The 22056-nt window shown below is 43.9% G+C and overlaps 1 protein-coding gene across 3 annotated transcripts in view; it reads right to left on the bottom strand.

Annotated features, from left to right (window-relative positions):
- Nucleotides 1-22056, bottom strand: part of SH2D4A (SH2 domain containing 4A) — a 49321-nt gene that overhangs the window by 12267 nt on the left and 14998 nt on the right. For 2 of the 3 annotated variants that reach the window (XM_031439996.2, XM_064477399.1), the window contains exons 5-6: nucleotides 3241-3321; nucleotides 375-486 (exon numbers count right to left, since the gene is read on the bottom strand). In XM_031439996.2, the coding sequence (XP_031295856.1) occupies nucleotides 375-486; nucleotides 3241-3321 (193 nt within the window). The remainder of the gene's footprint in view (nucleotides 1-374; nucleotides 487-3240; nucleotides 3322-22056) is intronic. The other variant, XM_031439998.2, reaches the window with a different exon arrangement.

The raw sequence follows: 22056 nt of genomic DNA on the forward strand, positions 1-22056 counted from the left end.
TTACACAGACTGCATAGGTGCATAAAAGTGTCCCAAGGCTGCCTTTTCTGGATGCTTTGTAACACAGAGGTTGCTTGTTTTGCTGTTTTTGTTTTAGGAACCTAGCCTTAAAAGACTCTGAAGAGGGAGGTAAGGCTAATTTTTCCTGATTCTATCCGCACTTCAGGCATTATTGGCCAACTGCTGTTATGTTTGACTTCAAGATGAATTGAGAACCTTTCTGCTATTCAACAAGTGGCTCATAGCCTTTGAGTAGTAATTTAGTGTGAAAACATCTCCCAACAACCACTTTAAGTGCCTCCTAGATGGGTCAGCTAATTAAGTGAACAAACAGATTTAACAACTCGGTGTTACAGAGGATTCTCGGTACTCACAAGAGGCCTGCCACTCCGAATCTTCTTTCCAGTTCTTATAAATTTGTTTGGTTTTCTCTTCATCTATTTGTTTTATTTCTTCACCTTGTGTTTTCTTCACGGACTCTTTCTTCTGTTTGAAAAACCACAAACAAACACTGGTGAGGGTCTCTGACAGTCTCCTGCAAGGAGGTGGACACTAGGCATGGTATTGGCACAAAAACAGGCATATAGATCAGTGGAATGGGACAGAGGGCCCCAAAATGAAAACACAATCTTACAGAATCTGTGGGATGCAGCAAAAGCAGTTCTAAGAGGGACATTCATAGCAATATAGGTCTTCCTCAGAAAACAAGAAAAATCTCAAATAAACAACCTAATGTACCACCTAAAAGGATTAGAAAAGAAGAACAAACAAAATCTAAAGTCAGCAGAAGGAAGGAAATACTAAAGATCAGAGAGGAAACAAATAACAGATGTTAAAAAAAACCCAGAAAAGTTGAATAAAACTAAAAGCTGGTTTTTTGAAAAGAGAAACAAAATTGACAAACCTCTAGCCAGGCTCACCAAGAAAAAAAGAGAAAGAAACCAAATAAAATAAGAAATGAAAGAGGAGAATTAACAACTGATACCACGGAAATACAAAAAATCCTAAGAGAATACTATGAATAGCTAGATGCCAACAAATCAGACACGCAGAAGAAATGGACAAGCTTCTAGAAACATACAGCCTGCCAAAAGTGAGTCAAAAAGAAGCAGATCACTTGAACAGGCCCATCACCAGAAGTGAAATAGAATTTGTAATTGAAAAAAAACAAAAACAAAAACAAAAACAAAAACTCCCTGCAAACAAAGTCTAGGACCAAATGGCTTCACTGGGGATTTCTGCCAAACTTCTGCCAATTCTTCTCAAACTCTTCCAAAAAACTGGCGATGAGAGAACACTCCCAAATTCAGTCTATGAGGCCACCATCACCCTAATACCAAAGCCAGACAAAGACGCTACAAAATGAGAAAAATACAGGCCAATATCTTTGATGAATATAGATGCAAAAATCCTTAACAAAAGATTAGGAAACCGAATCCAGCAAAACATAAGAAAGGTCATATACCATGATCAAGTTGGATTCATTCCAGGGTCACAGGGATGGTTCAAACATGCTAATCAATCAAGGTGGTACACCATATTAACAAAAGAAAAGACAAAAGCCACATGGTTAGCTCAACAGACACAGAAGAAGCATTGAACAAAATTCAATGTCCATTCATGATAGAAATTCTCAACACCGTGGGTATAGGGGGAACCTATCTCAACAAATGAAGGCCATTTACCACAAATCCACAGCCAATATCATACTCAGTGATGAAAAACTAGACTTCCCAGCAAATACAGGGACAAGACTAGGATGCCCACTCTCACCACTCCTATTCAACATAGTATTGAAGTCCTAGCCACAGCAATCAGACAAGAAAAAGAAATAAAAGGTATTCAAATTGGAAGGGAAGAGGTAAAACTCCCACTTTTGCAAATGACATGATACTCTACAAAGAGAACCCTGGAGTCTCCACACAGAAATTGTTAGAATAAACAAATTCAGCAAGGTAGCAGACTACGAGATTAATGCACAGAAACCCGTTGCATTTCCTTACTCTAATAACGGCATATCAGAAAGAGAAAGTAAAAAAAAAATCCCATTTAAAATTATGTCAAAAAAAAAAAAGATATCTAGGAATAAATTTAACAACCACATCCAAGAGCTCTCACCTCTGTGCCCCCACATGTGCTGTTCCCTCCGCCTGGAACAAACTTTCCCCAGCCATCCCCATCACCCTCCCCTCCTTCTTCAGGCCTCTGCTCCAACATCACCTTCTCAGGGCGGCCCTCCCTGACTACCCCTTGAAAAAATCAACTCCCACCCTCCCCGCCATCCTCAGCATCCTTATCCTGCATCCTTTTTCTCAAGACCAGGTGTTCCTTTGACCACCTGACTTCATTCATCTGTTTATCATCTGTCTCTCCGTCAGGAGTACAAGCTTCCTGAGGGCAGGATTGTGTCTGTTTTGTTTACTGTGACTCTGGTCCCTCTATTGTTACTGTTTTAGAAAGAGGCACATATTACAGGAGCAGAGGCCCACGAGGCCCGCAGGGTCACACTTCCCCACGACTTCAGTCTCAGACGTGCCAGCTCTCCATGTCACACCTGGCCCTACAGGGGCATCAAGGCATCGGTCACACGGTCCACACGAACCCAGCCTGGGCTGCCTCTGTCTCAGACCTGAGACCAGTCAGAACCTTTTTAGAGCCTCATCTCTTATCCACCCCCCTTTTTCAGACCTTCTGTGGGTCAGATTCTCCACGGGATCCAGTCTCTGCCTCGGTTACGGTGAGCAGTACACGCAGCACTGCTGCAACAGAACGTGGGGGCTGGGGAGCCACAGGGCCCCGTCTGGATGGACCCGGGGGTCTGGGTGCCTGGAGGGGGGCTGCGGGCACCGAGTGCTCGGGCTACAAGCACCTGCTCAGCGCAGAGGGACAGGCTCAAGAAACAGTGAGCACACAGGGAACTTAATCTGAATGCGTGGTTTCTACCAAGTTTCATGCTTCACTTATCACTCTCTGAAATCAGTCTTCCCCCAGCGCCTGCCGAGCCCATGACACTGTCTCTGTTTCAGATCTTCAGAGAGGAGCTTCCAGGAGACTCAAGACTTCTCCGCCTCCAGATAAGCAGGTAAAGATGAACAGCTACGTTCACCCGCTTTTCAAAGACAGATTCCACATTCTGCTGCTTCATTGCATTTCTGCACGAGACTAATACACCAGTCTGTGAAACAGTCATGGAAATGGCTGTGCATTTAGCCCCCTGAAGATGGAGCGTAAGGCTTTTACCTGGCGAAATCTGTATCCCTTCATCCGATTGATAGAGTCTGCCAACATTTGTTGAATATTTCTGAAGGAACCAGAGGGTGACTAAAAATTAAATGAAACACATTTTTATGCCACTTCAGGAGATAATCTGTTAAAGCTGCTCTCATGCTGACGTCCCCTAAAGCTGCCCCCATGCCCACACCGGGATCCACCCGGGTCTCCCACCAGCAAGTGACTTCCTGAGCCAGGTCTGGCCGAGGCGGCAGGTGCGCGAGCCTCGGCCTCCGCGCTCGGTAGGGTTAGAGGTGAATCTCTGCCCGAGGGCTGGCAGCTGGCGGCTCGCCTACAGCAGGCAGGTGTGTTTTGCTCCCAGCTGGCCCAGGAACCCTGGGGTGACTTGGAGACACCAACACTACCCCTTGATTTAAATTCTCCTCTTCCTCTCTTAATCTTTGTTTTACCCCATCCCCTGTTTTAGGCTGGACCAGAGAAACGCCTTCGTCTCTGCCCCTTAACTGCACGCACCTTGCTCCCCGTCTAGGGCTGGAGACGTACCTGGACCACCTGGTGCCCGGGAGCCCCGCCCACTTTCCCTGTCTGATCACCTCCTCCCGCTCCTCCCCCCGCCCCACTCCCCAGCTCAGGATCTAGGCTTCTCTTGCTCTGGATGGATCTCCCAGTGGGGTTCCCAGATCTGCTGCCTGGCTCCCCTGGGGTCATTCCTGTGCGCCACGTGCCAAGCCCTCTGGCCTGTCACACTGGGCGCCTCTTAAACGGGTCAGTTACACCAGCCCCTGTCACCAGGCCCCTGGCCTGAGGGCACAGTCTGAGCCAAGGCCCGCAGGGGCAGCCACGTGCCCTGTGTGGCTGACAGAGCCACCCCTGACCCACGGAACCACGACTTCTGTGTCTGTGCTGAGGACTCCTTCCTGAACTCTGGCCTCGATCAGAACGCTTGCAAGTTTTCAGCAAAAGGTTGAAACCGAGATTCGGGCGGAGCACAGAAGGTACTTTAGGGTTATTTCTACGCCATGCAATGGGCCGGTATGCATACCTCAGTTCTGCCCCTTTTTTCTCAGTGGCTGGCCTGTAGCTACCTGGATACACTGCATTTCCCACTGCCCAGGCAGTCAGGGGCCATGTGAATAATTATCTCTAAAATAATGCAGGTGGTGACTGGTATGGACCACTTCTGAACGGCCTTTAAAACCTCCTTCACACGTGTCTCCAGGGCACCTCCCCCTTCCTTTGTGCTGGGATGCTGACACCAGCTACTCTATGAGACAGCGGAACCTCCAAAAGCCTGAGTCCCTGAATGGCTGTGTGGACCTGAGCCCTCCTGGACCAGAACACCATCCCGGATGTTACAAGAGAGAAAGATGAACTTCTGTTGGGTTTCAACCATTGCCTTTTTGGTCTGTTTGTTCCCGAGTGTGGCCTATCTTAGCCGCTAGGGTTGGCGGCGCAGCGTTCCCCACTGAGGTCTTTTACTGACGGTGGGGAACACAGTTAATGCTGATTCCACTGATGGCTGCTGGTCCCTGAGCCGATCCTGACCAGGCTCCATGTCAGGGCCCTGGGGGTGTCAGCTTTGCTCCCACAACAGCACTGATGGCGGGACCACAGGACGCCTGTCTCCAGATGAAGGGACAAATCTCGGCGGCGCTGTGAGCCTGGTGGGATCACACTCTGGCCCGCGCCAGAGTGTACACTTACGCTACTGTATCAACTTTGTCATGACGGGAAAATGAGTTGTAGGTCCAAAGCCTTCTGAAGAACAGATCAGAACGGTTCCAACAGGTTTTGTGTCAGGCTGTCTGTTCCAAATCCAAGATGACTCTCAAGGGCTCGAGCTTGCGGTCCCCGAATACATTTCCACTCTCAGGAACGTGTGAGCTTTAAAAACCGCTCACTTTCCCTTCCCTCAGTGACATAAGATCTGTGGGGTATCCTTTTGCCAAAGGGATCGGTTTCTCCTCTGCTGAAAATTAGGAGGCAGTAACTGGGCTCCGCTGATACCTCCTCGGGCGCTGGAGACGCGGCTGCGGCCCCAGTCTCTCCACCTGTTTGTTTCAGAGGGTCCTGGGTGTTTGCCACGAGCGGAGCCTGGAAACAAGGTTTCATCGGCAACACCTTCCCTGTGTCAGCCTTTAAGCTCTTGAACGAACTCTTGGCTGTCTCCTGAATCAGCTCCAGGCTAACAAGCATCTGACACTGCTCTTCTAAGTCCTATGTGTCCACTTTGTCAAACATGCTCCTCCATCACTTGCCAGCTACTGTCATCTGCGTGGTCACAACACCCTCAATATCCTGTATGATTTATTTCTCGTCCCATAGAATTATTCCTGCAACTGCACTATTCATCTGTACACACACAACATTGTTTTCTTACCACTTGCTTCTCTAAAAATTACTACCTGAATTTTTCCTATCACCATCGTGTGCCTTTGCTTTTTTTTTTTTTTAATTGAAATACAGTCAGTTACAATGTCAATTTCTGGTGTTAGCACAATGTTCCATCATTCGTGTGCCCTTTCTTACTAGCACTTTCCACAGCTCACTGCTTCTGTACTCATCAGCTATTACGGGGTTATTAGTATTCTTAAAACAATGCAAATCTAAGCACAGAGACGGGCACCGGACGATGAAATGGGTCTGATGCCGGGACTCCAGGGACCTCTGTGACCGTCGGCGCCCTCTACTGGTGCCGGTCAGAGGTGACAGCCTTTCTCTGACGTCTTAGGTTGTGGGTTTGTTTTGTTTCTTGTTTTTTTTGTTTTTTAAATTGAAGTATAGTCACTTTACAATGTTGTGTCAATTTCTAGTGTACAGCATAATAGTTCAGTCATACATATACATACATATGTTCCTTTTCATATTATTTTTCATTATATGTTACTACAAGATATTGAATATAGTCCCCTGTGCTGTACAGAAGAAACTTGTTGTTTATCTTATATATAGTAGTTAATATCTGCAAATCTCAAACTCCCAATTTATCCCTTCCTACCCTCTTCCCCTCTTCGAAAAAATGCTCAATATTGCTAATTATCAGAGAAATGCAAATCAAAACTACAATGAGGTATCACCTCACACCAGTCACAATGGCCATCATTCAACAGTCCACAAATGACAAACGCTGGAGACGCTGTGGAGAAAAGGGAACCCTCCTACACTGCTGGTGGGAATGCAGTTTGGTGCAGCCGTTATGGAAAACAGTATGGAGATTCCTCAAAAGACTAGGAATAGACTTACCTTATGACCCAGGAATCCCGCTCCTGGGCATATATCCAGAGGGAACTTCAATTCAAAAAGACACACACACCCCAATGTTCACAGCAGCACTATTTATAATAGCCAAGACATGGAAACAACCTAAATGTCCACTGACAGATGACAAGAAAAAGAAGTTGTGGAATATTTATACAATGGAATACTACTATGCCATAAAAAAGAATAACATCATGCCATTTGCAGCAACATGGATGGACCTGGAGATCGTCATTCTAGGTGAAGTAAGCCAGAAAGAGAAAGAAAAATACCATATGATGTCACTCATATGTGGAATCTAAAAAAATAAAAAGACAAATGAACTTATTTACAAAACAGAAACAGTCTCACGGTTTGTGTTCTTAGTACACAAAAGCTCACAAGTTGATTCCTGAGTAGAAGAGATTTAGCATAAATAATTGATTAGTTTAACAGCCATTCCGGAGATCAATACTTCTATTCAAATCCTTCCACACGTCTAGAACATACTGTACACTCTAAAACTATTCACACATGCTAAGAACCATATGCGTAAAAATTCTAATTTTTCAAGGTGAACCAAGATTTTCCCTCATCCAACAGTGTTAAAATAATGTGTAGACGTTAACTGAGATTTGTGTAGGGCAGGTTCATTCAAATACATGCACGCATTCTACAAATCTGCGAAACACACCAAGTACAACATAATAGGCTAAAGATTGTACGATCTATGAGATTTCCTTTACTTAAAAACAGCAGATTGGTGGCTCAAACATGATGATTCACGATGCCAATACCAGACGGAGAGGACCACAGGAATAGCGCTCGGAGCACCACAGCCTGAGGATGGAGGGGTGTCTTGGAGAGGGTGCCGCGTCCTCTCTGAAGCCTCCCTTCTATGCTCTGTTCCAGGGAACATGCTCTTTAGTTATTCTGATTTGCAACACAAGAAAGGTTGGAAAACTACCCGCCTCCTGCATAATTTTTGCTGACAAAATCCTTTCAAGTCCATACATCGTTTGACCTTCGTAGCAGCATCACAAGGGTGGCAAAGCAGGTATTATCCCTTTACCAAAAAGGTAAGGTGACCTGGTGATCGGCAGGAAAGCAGGGACTGAGACCCATGTCCTTCCCACGTCTCCAGCTTGCTCCTTCCGCGGAAGGTCCCAGAGAGACATCCGTCTGCCCTGCATGGGAGCCACTGCAGTCACCGCCCACCTGGTACCTTACAGAGACTTCGTAGCTGCTCAAACTCTAAGGGCAGAGTTAAAGCCACTGTATCTGATTCATCTTTGCTTTATTTCAAAACAAAAACTGCCATGGAATATTTATGCAAAATATTGCATAATTTTATATTGTGCACTATACTGTGCAATGTTATAGTAACTCCGAAAAACAAAGAGAAAACATGGAAGCCAATGCCATAGGAAGCCAGCAGACTTCCTGCAGACACCAAGTCAGAATGGTCCTCTCCAATCAATGCAGACTCTAGTGGATCTGGGACGGGAGCCCATCTGCATTGACTAAAGGATTATAATGTATATATATATATTATATAATTTACAATTAAACTTAGAAGTGTGGCATTTCAGATCTACGTGAGCAATGGGTTAACAAAAGACACAGCTAGCAACATCAACATTACATGAATACAAATTACATCTCCTTCAGAGACCATGTGTCATATGAGAATTATTCTAATTACATCCACACTAAAAACTGGTTTGAAAAATGGTTCATTCTGGCTTCTAACTTAATATTCGCTGTTTAAAAGTGAAGGACTACGCATTCAAACAAAATTCAAGTACCTGTCATTCCGAATAAACCAGAAAGCTCCAGGAAACAGAACGTTTTTAGCGCTCACTTTTTACAGTGAAGAAGAAAATGATGAAGGAAAGGGCTAAACCAAGAGTTTACACTTAAAAACAAAATCCTATGTTAAGCGGTCCCTCATCCCCTTTTTACGCCTCTTAATTCCAAGGTCTTCACGAATTGATGGTCAGAATCACGACCTCGGTGAGCACAAAGACCGTGTGGGCTTAATTTCCTGATCTCTGGAGCCTCAGCAAAAAAGAACAGTGACTAGCACTTAGTAGGGCCTCAATAAACATCTGGTGAATGAGTGAACACACTATAAATCCATGAACACTCTCTCAATCATTAAAAGATATTCAGCCTGGTTTTCATACTCATAGGAGAGACTGAATTCAAATTCTCTAAAAAATTGATGGCTTTATACATCCATTTTGCTAAACAGGGTCAGTGGAATGATCATCAGATCATCCTATTCCCAGATATTTTACATAAAAAGCGAATTTCCCAGTGATGACTATAATGGTCAGCTTTTGAGCCTACTGGGGTTTAGCTTTTTTTTTTTTCTTTCTTTCTAAAATAGTGAGAGAGGCAGAAGAACGAAACTGTGCTTTGATACAGTTACAAAGAATAATAATATAAGGAAGTGGAGGTGCCTCCCTAAGGCCAACTAGACTAACAGGATGAAAACAGGCCAGTTTTACTGCTGAAAATACTGTGTGGTCCCCGTGGAGAGATTTTACTGAAACATGAATTAGAACGATGGAAACCCTAAGGAATATTTTCCCCATTTCTCTAACGTTGTTCCAAGCAAGATCTACACACAGAGATGACTGGATAGCCTGACTTGAAAATACAGCAGACGCTAACATGATGGGTAATTTTATGACATATCCTTAAACAATACACTGTCTTTAGGGTCTGAGTTTACTTTGAGCCGAGCATCGACTGTCATTCTGGATGAATGAATGTCCATTTGCATTGCACCTTCGCCACAACTCCTCCAAGCAATGTGCAAACAGCAGAGCTGGGCAGGAGTGCCCTCAGGAAACACAGCAAGCAGAACCTGTAAGGGTCATCAGGGCCAAGTGTTTCTGACGTCAAAGAGTTTCAGAGGCCACTCTTAACATTCTTACCAGGGAGACACTGATACATGATCCATGGAAAAGAAAAGGAAGACAGCGAGAGAATGAAAGGAATTGCTAAATATAAAGTGTAAGTATGGTATATGTACATACGTGAGAAAGAAACATACCATATGATACGTGAAATCTAGAAAAAACAGACACAAATAAACTTATTTACAAAACAGAAACAGACTCATAAACATGGAAAACAAACTTATGGTTACTGAGGGGAAGAGGGTGGGAAGGGATAAATTGGAAGTTCGAAATTTGCAGATACACACTACTATACATAAAAGAGATAAACAACAAGGACCTACTGTCCAGCACAGGGAACTCTCCTCAGTACCTTGTAGTGACCTCCAATGAAAAAGACTATGAAAAGGAACATATGTATGTATATGAATGACTGAAGCATTATGCTGTACACCAGAAAATGGCACATTGTAACTGACTATACTTCAACTAAAAAACAAAAATTTAAGAAATTAGAAGATGTATATTTAAACTAAAAAAAAAAGAGAATATTCAAAGAGTCTTAAAAACATGATTGATTTGGGAAGTCTAGATGCAACATAAAATAGGAAACTAACTACATACAATAATAAAAATAGCTTTCATATCATACGTAATACTTAATATAACACCTTTATCTATGTTATTTCATTTGATTCTCACATCCAACCCAATGATACGTTGCTACTGTAACCTCCACTTTTTAGACAAGGAAACTGAGCCCCAGAGAGGTCAACAGGACCCCACGTCCCCGGACTCAGGAGCCCACATTTTCCTTCCCCCCACACCACTTCCAGGGAGCTGGGTAAGTCAATCACCGCCAGCATCGCTTGCATCATGGGAAATCAAGTTGTATTACCAACTGCATAACGTACAACTCTCAACACTAGAAATGTTTTTCTTTTTTGTAATTCACTTTATGTTAAGCTTTTTCTATAATCTACAACTTCTAAAAAGCCAGCAGCTTAAATGGCTTTTAAGGCCTTAGGATTCTGTGATCTTAGCTTACACAAAATTTTGCTCTACAAACTACCATGAAATCCTGGCACACTTACATGGAAACCACTGGGGTGCCTGTGTAACTCTGATTACGACTTGACTGGTGAATTACTAAACTGAGCACAGGTAATCTCCAGTCTGTTTTTCGCCTGTATGCCTCAGACTGTATCTCTCACAAAATCTATACTGAAAGGCTTCCTTCCTGTATATTAGAAGGGAATACAGACCAAGGAAATTCACCAGTTTGGATTTATCCCTCTTTTTAATTCACATTCAGCTCAGCCTTCAAAATTCCAGCTTGCCTTTCAGGAATACACATTCCCATTCTGTTTGCAGTGCTTTCCTTGTCATGCGTGGGAGCCCAACCCCCTTTCAGGGGCTGACATGGTTCTCTGCAGACAGAGCCAGGCAGCCCCCCGATGGCTCCCCCAGCCCAGGCACAGGGCTTCTGCCCTGTGGTATCTCTCCACCCATCTACTCATTGAGATTAAAAGTCATCCAAGGAGCTGTGCTCTAATACTACTGTCCACCCTTAACAGAAAGCTTATATATATATATATATATATATATGCACACAAACACACATATGTATACAATGGAGTACTACTCAGCCATAAAAAAGACAATCATGCCATTTACAGCAACATGGATGGACCTGGAGATTGTCATTCTAAGTGAAGTAAGCCAGAAAGAAAAAGAAAAATGCCATATGATATCACCTACATGTGGAATCTAAAAAAAAAAAAAAAGAAGGACTGATCTACAAAACTGAGACAGACTCACAGACATAGAGAACAAACTTCTGGTTACCAGGGGGGAAAGGGCGTGGGCAGGGATAAAGCGGGAGTTAGAAATTTGCACCTCTGGGAGAGTGATGGGAATGTTAGCTATCTTGATGGAGGGAGTGATGGTGGATATAGGTGTATATATCAATCAAAATTCATCAAATGGTACATCTGAAATACGTGTGGTTTACTGTACAGGAATTGTATCACAATAAAGGTGTTAAAAAAATAAAAAAATAAATAAAAGAACACAGAAGCCAAAACTCTGGTACAGGAATTGTATCACAATAAAGGTGTTAAAAAAATAAATAAATAAATAAATAAAAGAACACAGAACCCAAAACTCTGGTGGCTGTGCTGTAGCACCTCAGGAGGAGCCAGGGTCCAAAAGTAACCATCAAGCATATTCTATTCCATTCTCTCAAAGAAGTGATCTGAGCTTCACAGCTTGCTTCTGTGTCTCTCCTTGATAAAGGCAAACAACTCAAAGCCAGTTTAAGAGAACTGCTGGCTTCCGAGTAGACAGCGAGGTTAATGACTTTGGTTTGGGAAGGATGAGGGAGGTATGGAGGAAGGCAAGCCTCCGTGGAAGTCTTTCATTATGCCTGAAAATCTTTTTACCGGTTGCTCCTTTGCTGTTCCCTGCCACGGGGAACAAATGCTATGAGTTCGAATAACACTTCAAAATAGTGCTGAATGTCACCAGAGCTTCAAAATCAAGTTTCCAATCAAAATATGCATTTTGGTGGCATGATTTTGTTATCTGTTGTTCTAGTGAAATGGCAGATGTGAAAGCAGGTACCAGGTCCTCGGAGCAGTGTGGGAGGGCTGTGTGTGTGTGTGTGTGTGTGTGTGTGTGTGTGTGTGCGCGCGCGTGCATGCATCCGGTAGGGGTGGAGAGGCGAGAGGTCACCTTAACTCCATTTGGTTAAAGAGGGCAGGACCTATGAAACGAAGAATCTCGCTCAAGGCTTTTTAATCAGCTAGCTTCAAGGTTGTTTTTTGTTTTTTTTGAATGCTTTGAATTCCAGCTGTTTGTGTTCTACTTTTTTCTTAATCTCCTGTTTTGCAACGTGGCCCACTTCGAAGGCCATTTTTGGTAAAAACAAGAAGTAATTCTCTGGTGATAAAAATCTCAAAGTGAGCAGATAGTTTTACGCAAGGTCCCCTCTGGGGCAAGAACCGTCAGGCTCCTGATTAATGAGTCCCCAGCCTCCAAATCACCTAAAGCAGAGACATACAAGGGGTGATCTTTGAATTACCATCCCTGCCCCTACTCTCCCAGCCACACTCAGAAGTGGTAGGTTCCTTCCCGAATTCTCCTGCAGGAAGAATGCGATCAGAGGGCGGTCCACCTAGAGGCGGGTCCCTCGGGGTCTCTGCTCAGCCTCGGGGTACCCCTAGTTCTTATCCAAACTCCCTGGGGAGGGGCGTCTGCTCACACAGGGCATCCCCTGCTGTTTTCTCTGGCTCCTGTTAACTCCCCGTCAGACTTGTTCCGCCTGGGAGTGTCATCTCCCTTCCAGCCTGCCTGTCTCAGAACCTGGCTGGGTGCCAGCCAAGCTCTGACATTTACCATCGTCTCCAGTTCAGTGACTGGCACCCGGCAACACGGCGTGTTTGCTGTGATCCACAGAGAACCACAACACTCTCACTAAATATTCAGCAGAGCCTGATTTCTGAGTTTCCCAAGCGCTATCACCACTGCCAAAAATAAGGAGAGGGTGGGTATTTCGTAAAGGGCAACAGCTTTCAGAATAAAAACCATGCACTCAGCTCAAATCTAGGCATTATTTCTGCCTCCTCCTCAGACTGCACATGCCACTCAGCCTCCTGCTGCCTCCTGCTGCCTCCCAGTCTTCCTCTGAAAAATGAAAAGGAAGGAAGGATAGGCTTGTGGTAAGAATAGCATCTTATAACTGAAAGACTTTAGGGGACAATTCTTGCTGCTTCCATCAGAGCCTGGGCAAACATCCTCATAAATTTCCTCAGCTTCTTTTGTAAAGAAACAGCATTGCTAATTTCATCCCTATTTTATGGAGGGAACAGATTCCTTACAGGACGTGGCCCCAAGAAACAGACCTGCCTCTAAGGATGGAAACCTCATTCCCGGACTAGAGGTCTTCTACTGTGTCAGCAGTATGGTTTCAAGGCATCTGGTATTTAGCTGGGCAGTCTTACTTTTGGCTGAGCATTTGTTACAATGAAAATTTTAAGTTAATGTAAATATGTTCTTAAAAAATATTTTGTAAAGGTTATCCTGGGTGTGTAAAAACATGCTGAGATGGGACCCCCAAGTTTTCTACACCCTGAAGCTGGGATCCAACAGCTCTTCTCAAATCCCCCAGATCTACTTCTTGCAATTTGCAGAAATTCTTCGCCCTTAGAATTAGGGCATTTCATTGTTAGTGTAAAGAAATGCAACTGATTTCTGTATGTTAATCTTGTATCCTGCTGCCTTGCCAAATTCTTTTATCAGCTCTAGTAGTTTTTGTGTGGAGCCTTTAGGGTTTTCTATATATAGTATCATGTCATCTGCGTATAGTGACAATTTTACCTCTTCTCTTCCAATTTGGATCCCTTTTATTTCTTTTTCTTGTCTAATTGCTATGGCTAGGACTTCCAAGACTATATTGAATAGAAGTGGTGAGAGTGGGCATCCTCGTCTTGTTCCAGATTTTAGCAGGAAGGCTTTCAACTTTAAAATTGCATCCAAAAAAATAAAATACTTAAGAATAAATCTGAGCAAGGAAGTGAATGAATTAAATGCAGAGAACAACAAAACACTGACTAAGGAAATTAAATATGACTTAAAGATATAGAAAGATATCCCATGTTCTTGGATTGGAAGAACAGCACATAAAAAAGATCTTATATCATGATCAAGTTGGATTCATCCCTGAGACACAAGGATGGTTCACCATATGCAAATCAATCAATGTGATACAACACATCAACAAAAGGAAGGGCAAAAATCACACGATCATCTCAACAGATGCAGAAAAAGCATTTGATAAAATTTAACATCCATTTATGATAAAAAAAAAACTCTTACCAAAGTGGGTATAGAGGGAACATATCTCAACATAATAAAAGCTATTTATGACAAACCCACAGCCAGCGTAATATTCAATGGTGAAAAGCTGAAAGCCTTTCCACTAAAATCTGCAACAAGACAAGGATGGCCTCTCTCACCACTTCTATTCAATATAGTCTTGGAAGTCCTAGCCATAGCAATTAGACAAGAAAAAGAAAAAAAAGGGATCCAAAATGGAAGAGAAGAGGTGAAATTGTCACTATATCAGGATGACATGATACTATGTATAGAAAACCCTAAAGGCACCACACAAAAACTACTAGAGCTGATAAAAGAATTTGGCAAGGCAGCAGGATGCAAGGTTAACATACAGAAATCAGTTGCATTTCTTTACACTAAGAGTGAATTAGCAGGAAAAGAAAGTAAAGAAACAATCCCTTTTAAAATTGCATCCAAAACAATAAAATATTTAGGAATAAATCTGACCAAGGAGGTGAAAGACTTATACATGGAGAACTATAAAACACTGATTAAGGAAATTAAAGATGACTTAAAGAAATGGGAAGATATCCTATGCTTTTGGATTGGAAGAATCAATATTATTAAAATGGCCACATTGCCCAAGGTAATCTACAGATTTAATGCAATCTCTATCAAATTACCCAGGACATTTTTCACAGAACTAGAACAAATAATCCTAAAATTTATATGGAGTCACAAAAGACTCAGAATTGCCAAAGCAATACTGAAGGAAAAGAACAAAGCTGAAGGAATAACCCTCCCAGACTTGAGACACTACTACAGAGCTACAGTAATCAAAACAGCCTGGTATTGGCAGAAAAACAGACATATGGATCAATGGAACACAATAGAGAGCCCAGAAATAAACCTACAGACCTACAGTCAATTAATCTTTGACAAAAGAGGCAAGAATATACAATGGAGAAAAGCCACTCTCTTCAGCAAGTGGTGGTGGGAAAACTGGACAGCAGCGTGTAAATCAATGAAGTTAGAACACTCCCTCACAATAGACACAAAAATAAACTCAAAATGGCTTAAAGACTTAAACATAAGACAAGACACAATAAACCTCCTAGAAGAAAACATAGGCAAAACGTTCTCTGACATAAATCTTAGCAATGTTCTCCTAGGGCAGTTTACCCAGGCAATAGAAATACAAGCAAAAATAAACAATTGGGACCTAATTAAACTTACAAGCTTTTGTACAGCAAAGGAAATCATAAGCACAACAAAAAGACAACCTACAGAATGGGAGAAAATATTTGCAAAAGATGCGGCTGACAAGGGCTTAATTTCCAGAATATATAAATAGTCCATACAACTTTATAAGCAAAAAACAAACAACCCAACCCAAAAATGGGCAGAAGATCTAAACAAGCAATTCTCTAATGAAGACATGCAAATGTCCAATAGGCACATAAAAAAATGCTCAATATCGCTAATTATTAGAGAAATGCAAATCAAAACTCTAATGAGGTATCACCTCACACCAGTCAGAATGGCCATCATTCAAAAGTCCACAAATGACAAATGCTGGAAAGGCTGTGGAGAAGAGGGAACCCTCCCACACTGCTGATGGGAATGAAGTTTGGTGCAGCCACTGTGGAAAACCATACAGAGTCCTCAAAAAACTAAAAGTAGACTTACCATATGATCCAGTAATCCCACTCCTGGGCATATATCCAGAGAGAACCTTAATTCAAAAAGACACCTGCACCCCAATGTTATAGCAGCACTATTTACAATAACCAAGACATGGAAACAACCTAAATGTCCATCAACAGATGACTGGATAAAGAAGTTGTGCTATATTTATATAATGGAATACAACTCAGCCATAAAAATTTATAAAATAATGCTATTTGCAGCAACATGGATGGACCTGGAGATTGTCATTCTAAGTGAAGTAAGTCATAAAGAAAAAGAAAAATATTACATGATATGTGGAATCTAAAAAAAAAAAAAAAGACAAATGAACTTATTTACAAAATAGAAACAGACTCACAGACACAGAAAACAAACTTATGGTTACCAGAGAGGGGGAAGGGGGTGGGAAGGGATAAATTGGGAACTTGAGATTTGCAGACACTAAAATCAACATAAAATAGATAAACAACAAGTTCATACTGTCTAGCACAGGGAATTGTATTCAATATCTTGTAGTAACCAATAATGAAAAAGAATATGAAAACAAGCATATGTATGTTCCCATATGACTGAAGCATTATGCTGTACACCAGAAATTGACACAACATTGTAAACTGACTCTATTTCAATAAATATATAAATATATATATATATATATGTGTGTGTGTGTGTCACCAAAAAAGAGTCCCTTCTATCTTTTTAAAAACAAAACTATTGGGGCAAATCTTTCACTGCCCTAGAAGAGATCCTGGATGAAGTCATCCAAGATATAAAATACAGCATTATTACATTGGTACAAAATAACCCAAAGGCAAACCTAAAGATGGGGTGTTTACTGTTCTGGTTCCATGGAGGGAAGGGTACGGCTCTCTACATTTTTTATATGTGAGAAGATTAGCTATTTCCCAGGTGGGTTTTGAGTCCAGGGGTGAGGGCTGTGGTGAAAGGTTCAGGATAGGACTGCCAACTGACTGAGGAAGACATAATTTGTACTGTACTTCCAGAAATGAGACTGGGTTCACCTGGGCCCTGCACTGCTGGGTTGGACCTCACATCCGTGCCTAACTCCTGTTTGAGTGTGAAGGTCCAGCCCTCGTGATGGGGTTACCCACTGAAAGTGCACGGAAACCCCTGGGCATGGGTGCTCGGAGCATCTGTGGACCAGACCTGAGGGCGTGGCCTGGCTCGGGGGGAAGGAGAGCTGTGATCCACTGGTGATGTCTGCCCAGGTGGTGCACCCTGGTGGGGGGGGGGGGAGAGCTGCCATCCACTGGTGATGTCTGCCCAGGTGCAGGCATGGGAGGGGTCGCACGTGTGTTCTGCTCTGCAGATGCTAGACTATTTAAAAGTCTCTCCTTTTCCAGATAAGGAAAATAAAACCCTGCAGAGACAGTGTGAATGAAAGCCCAGTCCTGACTACAGTCACCAGGCTTGCTCTCATATTATTACCACAGCTCAAAAACCGGCCACAAGTCCACAATCCGTTACTAACAATTCTGAAATCCAAAAAGCTCTGAATATATATAACTTCTCTCACGGGGAAGACCTGCCTGAACTAAACATGAGATTGCTCACAGTATTTACAGTAACGGATTACAGAGTTACTATATTATATAGTTTATACAGAGCGTTCCTTTTCTAAAATCTGAAAAAAAAATCTGAAATCTGAAATGCACCTGGCCCAGGGGTTTGGCTAAGGGAGGGCAAGCCCACACCACCGAGCCCACTGCCTACAAGGGTGTGGTAGGTGGAATGCCCCCCAAATATCTGCACCCTAATCCCTCGAACTTGTGAGCGTGTCATGCTACACAGCAAAGGGAACTTTACAGGTGTTCACTACAAGCGAGGGACCATAAAACAGGGAGATCTTCCTGGATTATCCTATGGGCTCCATCCAATCACATGAGCCCTTAAAAGCAGAGAACTTTCTCCAGCTGGAGCCTGAGAGACGCAGCAGCAGGGAAAACCTCCAGAACCTTAGAATCTGTCTAAACTCTAAGCAGGAGAGAGACTCCACGCACCGCTGCCGGGAGGGCCACCCTGCACGCAGGCTGCTCCAGGACTGTCCCCAGGCTGACAGCGCACCAAGAAACAGGGCTCTCCATGGCTCACGTGGCCAAAGATCTGAACGAGCATGGAAGCCATCCTTTCTCAGAGCTTCCAGAGAAGAACTCTTCCCAGTCAACACCTTGATTTCAGTGAGACCCAGACCAGAACGGAAGACCCAGCCCAGCCATGTCGGAATTCTGACCCAGGGAGCTGAGATAATAAATGGGTATTATTTTAAGCCATTAAGTGTATAGTAATTTGCTGTCTCAGCAACAGAAAACCAACACAGGACAAGGCTGATTCCTCCTCCATAATCTGGCCTCTCAGCTCCTCAGACGGGCCTTCCCTGTGTCCCAGTCTCAGCCCTCTCCCTTCCCCACCCCGAGTCAGGCAGCACCCCTCCCCGCACCCCACACACGATGCCTTTCACTCTCATCTTGCTGTGACAAAGGCTTGCTCTAGGGAGGACTGAACCACCGCGATCGGCCCCACCGCGCAGCCTGAGTGCGGGACACTGTCGCTCAGACGAGGCAAGGCTTCGCGTGGTTCTAGTTAAAGTAACCCCCTGGATTTGTATGGGATTCGCAGTTCTCCAAGTGTTTCCAAATGCATGATCTTATGTAATTTTTACAAAAAAAAAAAAAAGAGAGATCAAACGATTCGCTCCTCTCTCACTTTCTCCATGTTTTCTTATAGAAAAAAAAACCAATCCTTCCGTTTAATTTTAAAGCCAACAACATCTGGTTCTGAAGCATCCTTGCTTTACGGGGGAAAAAACACAAAACCTCTGATTCCAACAATGGGATCAGGGAGACGCGGACGCGAATCCTTCCCTAGGGCAGATGAGATGGCCAAATCGGCCTCAGCAAGACCCTGGGTTATGGTTCAACTTGGCCTCTAACGCAGGCTGCAAAAACCATGGCCCTTGACTCCTCCACCCGGAGAACAGATCCTGTTCAGCATCTCCTACAGCTGCGGTGAGGATACACTGAGACAGTCTGGGTCATCTGGCAGCTGTCCAGGGCTACACATACGAGAAACATCAAATTCCTCACCCGAGCCAGCAACACCCTAGTTATCAGCATGGAAGCAAATCTGCCTGTTTCCGCAAAGAAGGTCCCAGGCTCCAAGATGGGCTGTTTTCTTCTCTTGAAGCTGGTCTTGGCATTCTCTTCACCTGATTTCATCTTAGTCGAGACATTAGTGGCCAAAGAGGGAGGGTCACGAAGGAGTCACTGGGATTTGCCCCAAGTCCTATGTAGACCCAAAGGAGTCCCTGACGACATGGTTGCCTGGATGATCCTCCCATAAGATAATCAGAGCAGAGCTGCAAAGACACCACTGATGCAAATACAGAAATCCGGTCCGCTCTTGTGTGGCAGCACGAATACCAGTCATCATTAACCAGAAGCCCGACCTCCTACGAGTAACGGACTCTTACCCAAACGCTTCTGCAGCGTCAGGGCTGGATTTAACTTTCATCTACTCTGCACAGCCCTTCGGAGGTTTTAGATCAGACCAGCCAGGAGTGCTTTCAGATTCAGGTCGGGAGGACTTTGCTAGAAAACAGGGCACATTGTCAGGTGCTGATCTGTCACGTGGAAATTCATGACAAACCCAACAAGACCGTTTCACTTGAGTAAATCTAGAGCTGATTTTCCTTGAATATATATATATATATTTTTTGGTGGGGGAGGTAATTAGGCTTATTTTTTTATTTATTTTTTAAGGGCAGTACTGGGGATGGAACCCAGGACCTCGTGCATGCTAAACATGCACTCTACCACTGAGCTATCCCCTCCCCCGAATTTTTTTTTATACTTCCGGAAAATGGATGGCTCTTCACTGGTTATTCAGATAAACATGATAATCACCAACTTCCATAAAAACTGCTTGATGACTTTTCTTTTTATCATCAATTTTAGGCCTTGTGTAGACAATGGAATTTTATTATATTTTACTTTATTTTTTAAATGTTTTTTATTTTTTTTATTATTATTTTTTGGTGGGGGGAGGCAATTAAGTTTTATTTATTTATTTATTTATTAATGGAGGGACTGGGGATTGAACCCAGGCCCTCATGCATGCTAAGTATGCACTCCACCACTGAACTATGTATGTACCCTCCCTCCCGACAATGAAATTTTAAAGACTTGACAATCTCCTTCTGATACTATGCTTAAATTATGGCTGGAACGTCCAAATCTTTGTACTGTGTGCAAATATGGGCTGCATTTTGGAAACATGTATTGGCTAACTCCCAGAGCTCTTGGCTTCTCACCAGTATATCTGGAGAAGACGATGAATTCTGTTTTAAGGATGTCACAGTACTGATGGGAGTGGACATTAAAGTAAATATACAAAAATGAGGACTTTCTGTGATTTGGGGGCACCTCAATCTCTCTGAGCATTAGTCTCACCATCTGTACAAAAGAAATCATACTTGCGTTGCGTCATAAAATGAAATAAACATATGACACAAAGCCTCTCGAACTCTAAGTCAAATTGCGTGTGGCTTACTATGATGTACAAAATCAACTTACATCTGCTCGAGCACCTTGAGTGGCCTGAGAGATCCTTGATGTTTCTAAACTAGACTCTTCATCTTTAAAACCAGATCCTCTTCTGGAGAGACATTCATCCCTGTTTCTGCTGACTGACACCCCCACTCCCCCAGCAGCCAAGCTTAGAAACCTGGGTTGTGCTGGAAACCTCACTCCCCCGCCCACTCTGATGCACAAATGATCGGTTCCTTTCAAAACAGGTCAGCCCCTTGCTCAAAAATCAGTGACAATTTCCAGTCATTCTTGCAAAAAGGGTCGGAACACGTAAGTCGTTCCCAAGACCCTGTCCTATCTGGCCCTGCCCATCCCCTTGCTCTGTCACCCCCTCCGCACTCCAGCCACCTCATTCCCAGCCACACAACCTTGCCTGGCTGTCCCTCTGCTGGAACCACCACCCTCTGTCCTCATCTCCAGCTCCGAGGCCCCTGCAAAGCTGTCCCGCCCTCCTTGGTGACGCGTCCTGGGGGAAGGGAGGACCAGAAACACCGCTCCCCTCCCCTCCATCTATCCCTGGCTCCTTGGAGCACGATTACCATTTGAAATGATGTTTTATGTGAAATCTCTCCCTGCTTTCTCCATTATAAAGTTCATGACAGCAGTGATTCCATTTCACATCTGCACTGTAATGTGCTCTTAGTGCCTGAAAGGCCCTGGGCAAGTGAATGAGTAAATCAGCCCGTCCTGGGGTTTCCTCCTCACTGTCTATATAGAGACATATTTGTGTATATTTATATAAATACAAAACCCTGAAAGCATTTTCTCTGATGCAGGGAAAGATGAGAAACAAGGATGTAAAAAACCTTCACCTAGTTTGTCCATATTCCTGGCACCTAGATGTTTCCTTATCCTGCCCCAACCACCTTCCATCCAGCGGGCGGGAATGGAAAAAGCGCCCCTCCCGCCTAAGAGCTGTGACACAGGAGCAGAGTGATAATCCTGCTGCTTACTTTCATTCTATTGTTATCTTTTGTCCTACCTTTGATTGTTTTGCTCGGCAAGTATTGTCATTCACGTGCAAAGATTAGCCCGTGTCCTTCACGCTCCTGAAGGAGGTTTCTGGGGTGGCGCTGCTGGTCCTCGTATCAGGGGCAAAGGGAGGGGGCTTTCTGGTGTGAAACCGGTGAGAGCCAAACAGCGCTCCCCAGCACACATGCGGGAATACGGAGGGCCCGGGGTGTGGGCCGGATTCTCGAATGTTCCCCCCTAAATATTTTCAGCCCCATATCTGCAAAGCTCCTCCACCTCCGCTGAAGAATAAGGCAATCAATAGTCAGAGTGAGGGGCGGGTCCTGCAGACCCGGGTCTGAGTCCCACTGCAGCCTTTCCTCAGGCCTTGGGCACAGTCTCAGTTTCCTCGCCTGTCAAATGGACAAACACACGACAGGCCCCAGGATACGATGCTGCCGTGGGGATGAAAGGAGACACTCAGCGGTGTGCTTTCCATGTTAAGAAGCCCGTGGAGGAGGCAGGACAGATAACCACACTTACCCCAAGGGAGCACACTCAGTGTCGCAGGGCCAGAGGCCTCCCGGGAG

The sequence above is a fragment of the Camelus dromedarius genome, chromosome 22 (genome assembly GCF_036321535.1).
Source record: "Camelus dromedarius isolate mCamDro1 chromosome 22, mCamDro1.pat, whole genome shotgun sequence".
NCBI classification, from domain to species: Eukaryota; Metazoa; Chordata; class Mammalia; order Artiodactyla; family Camelidae; genus Camelus; species Camelus dromedarius.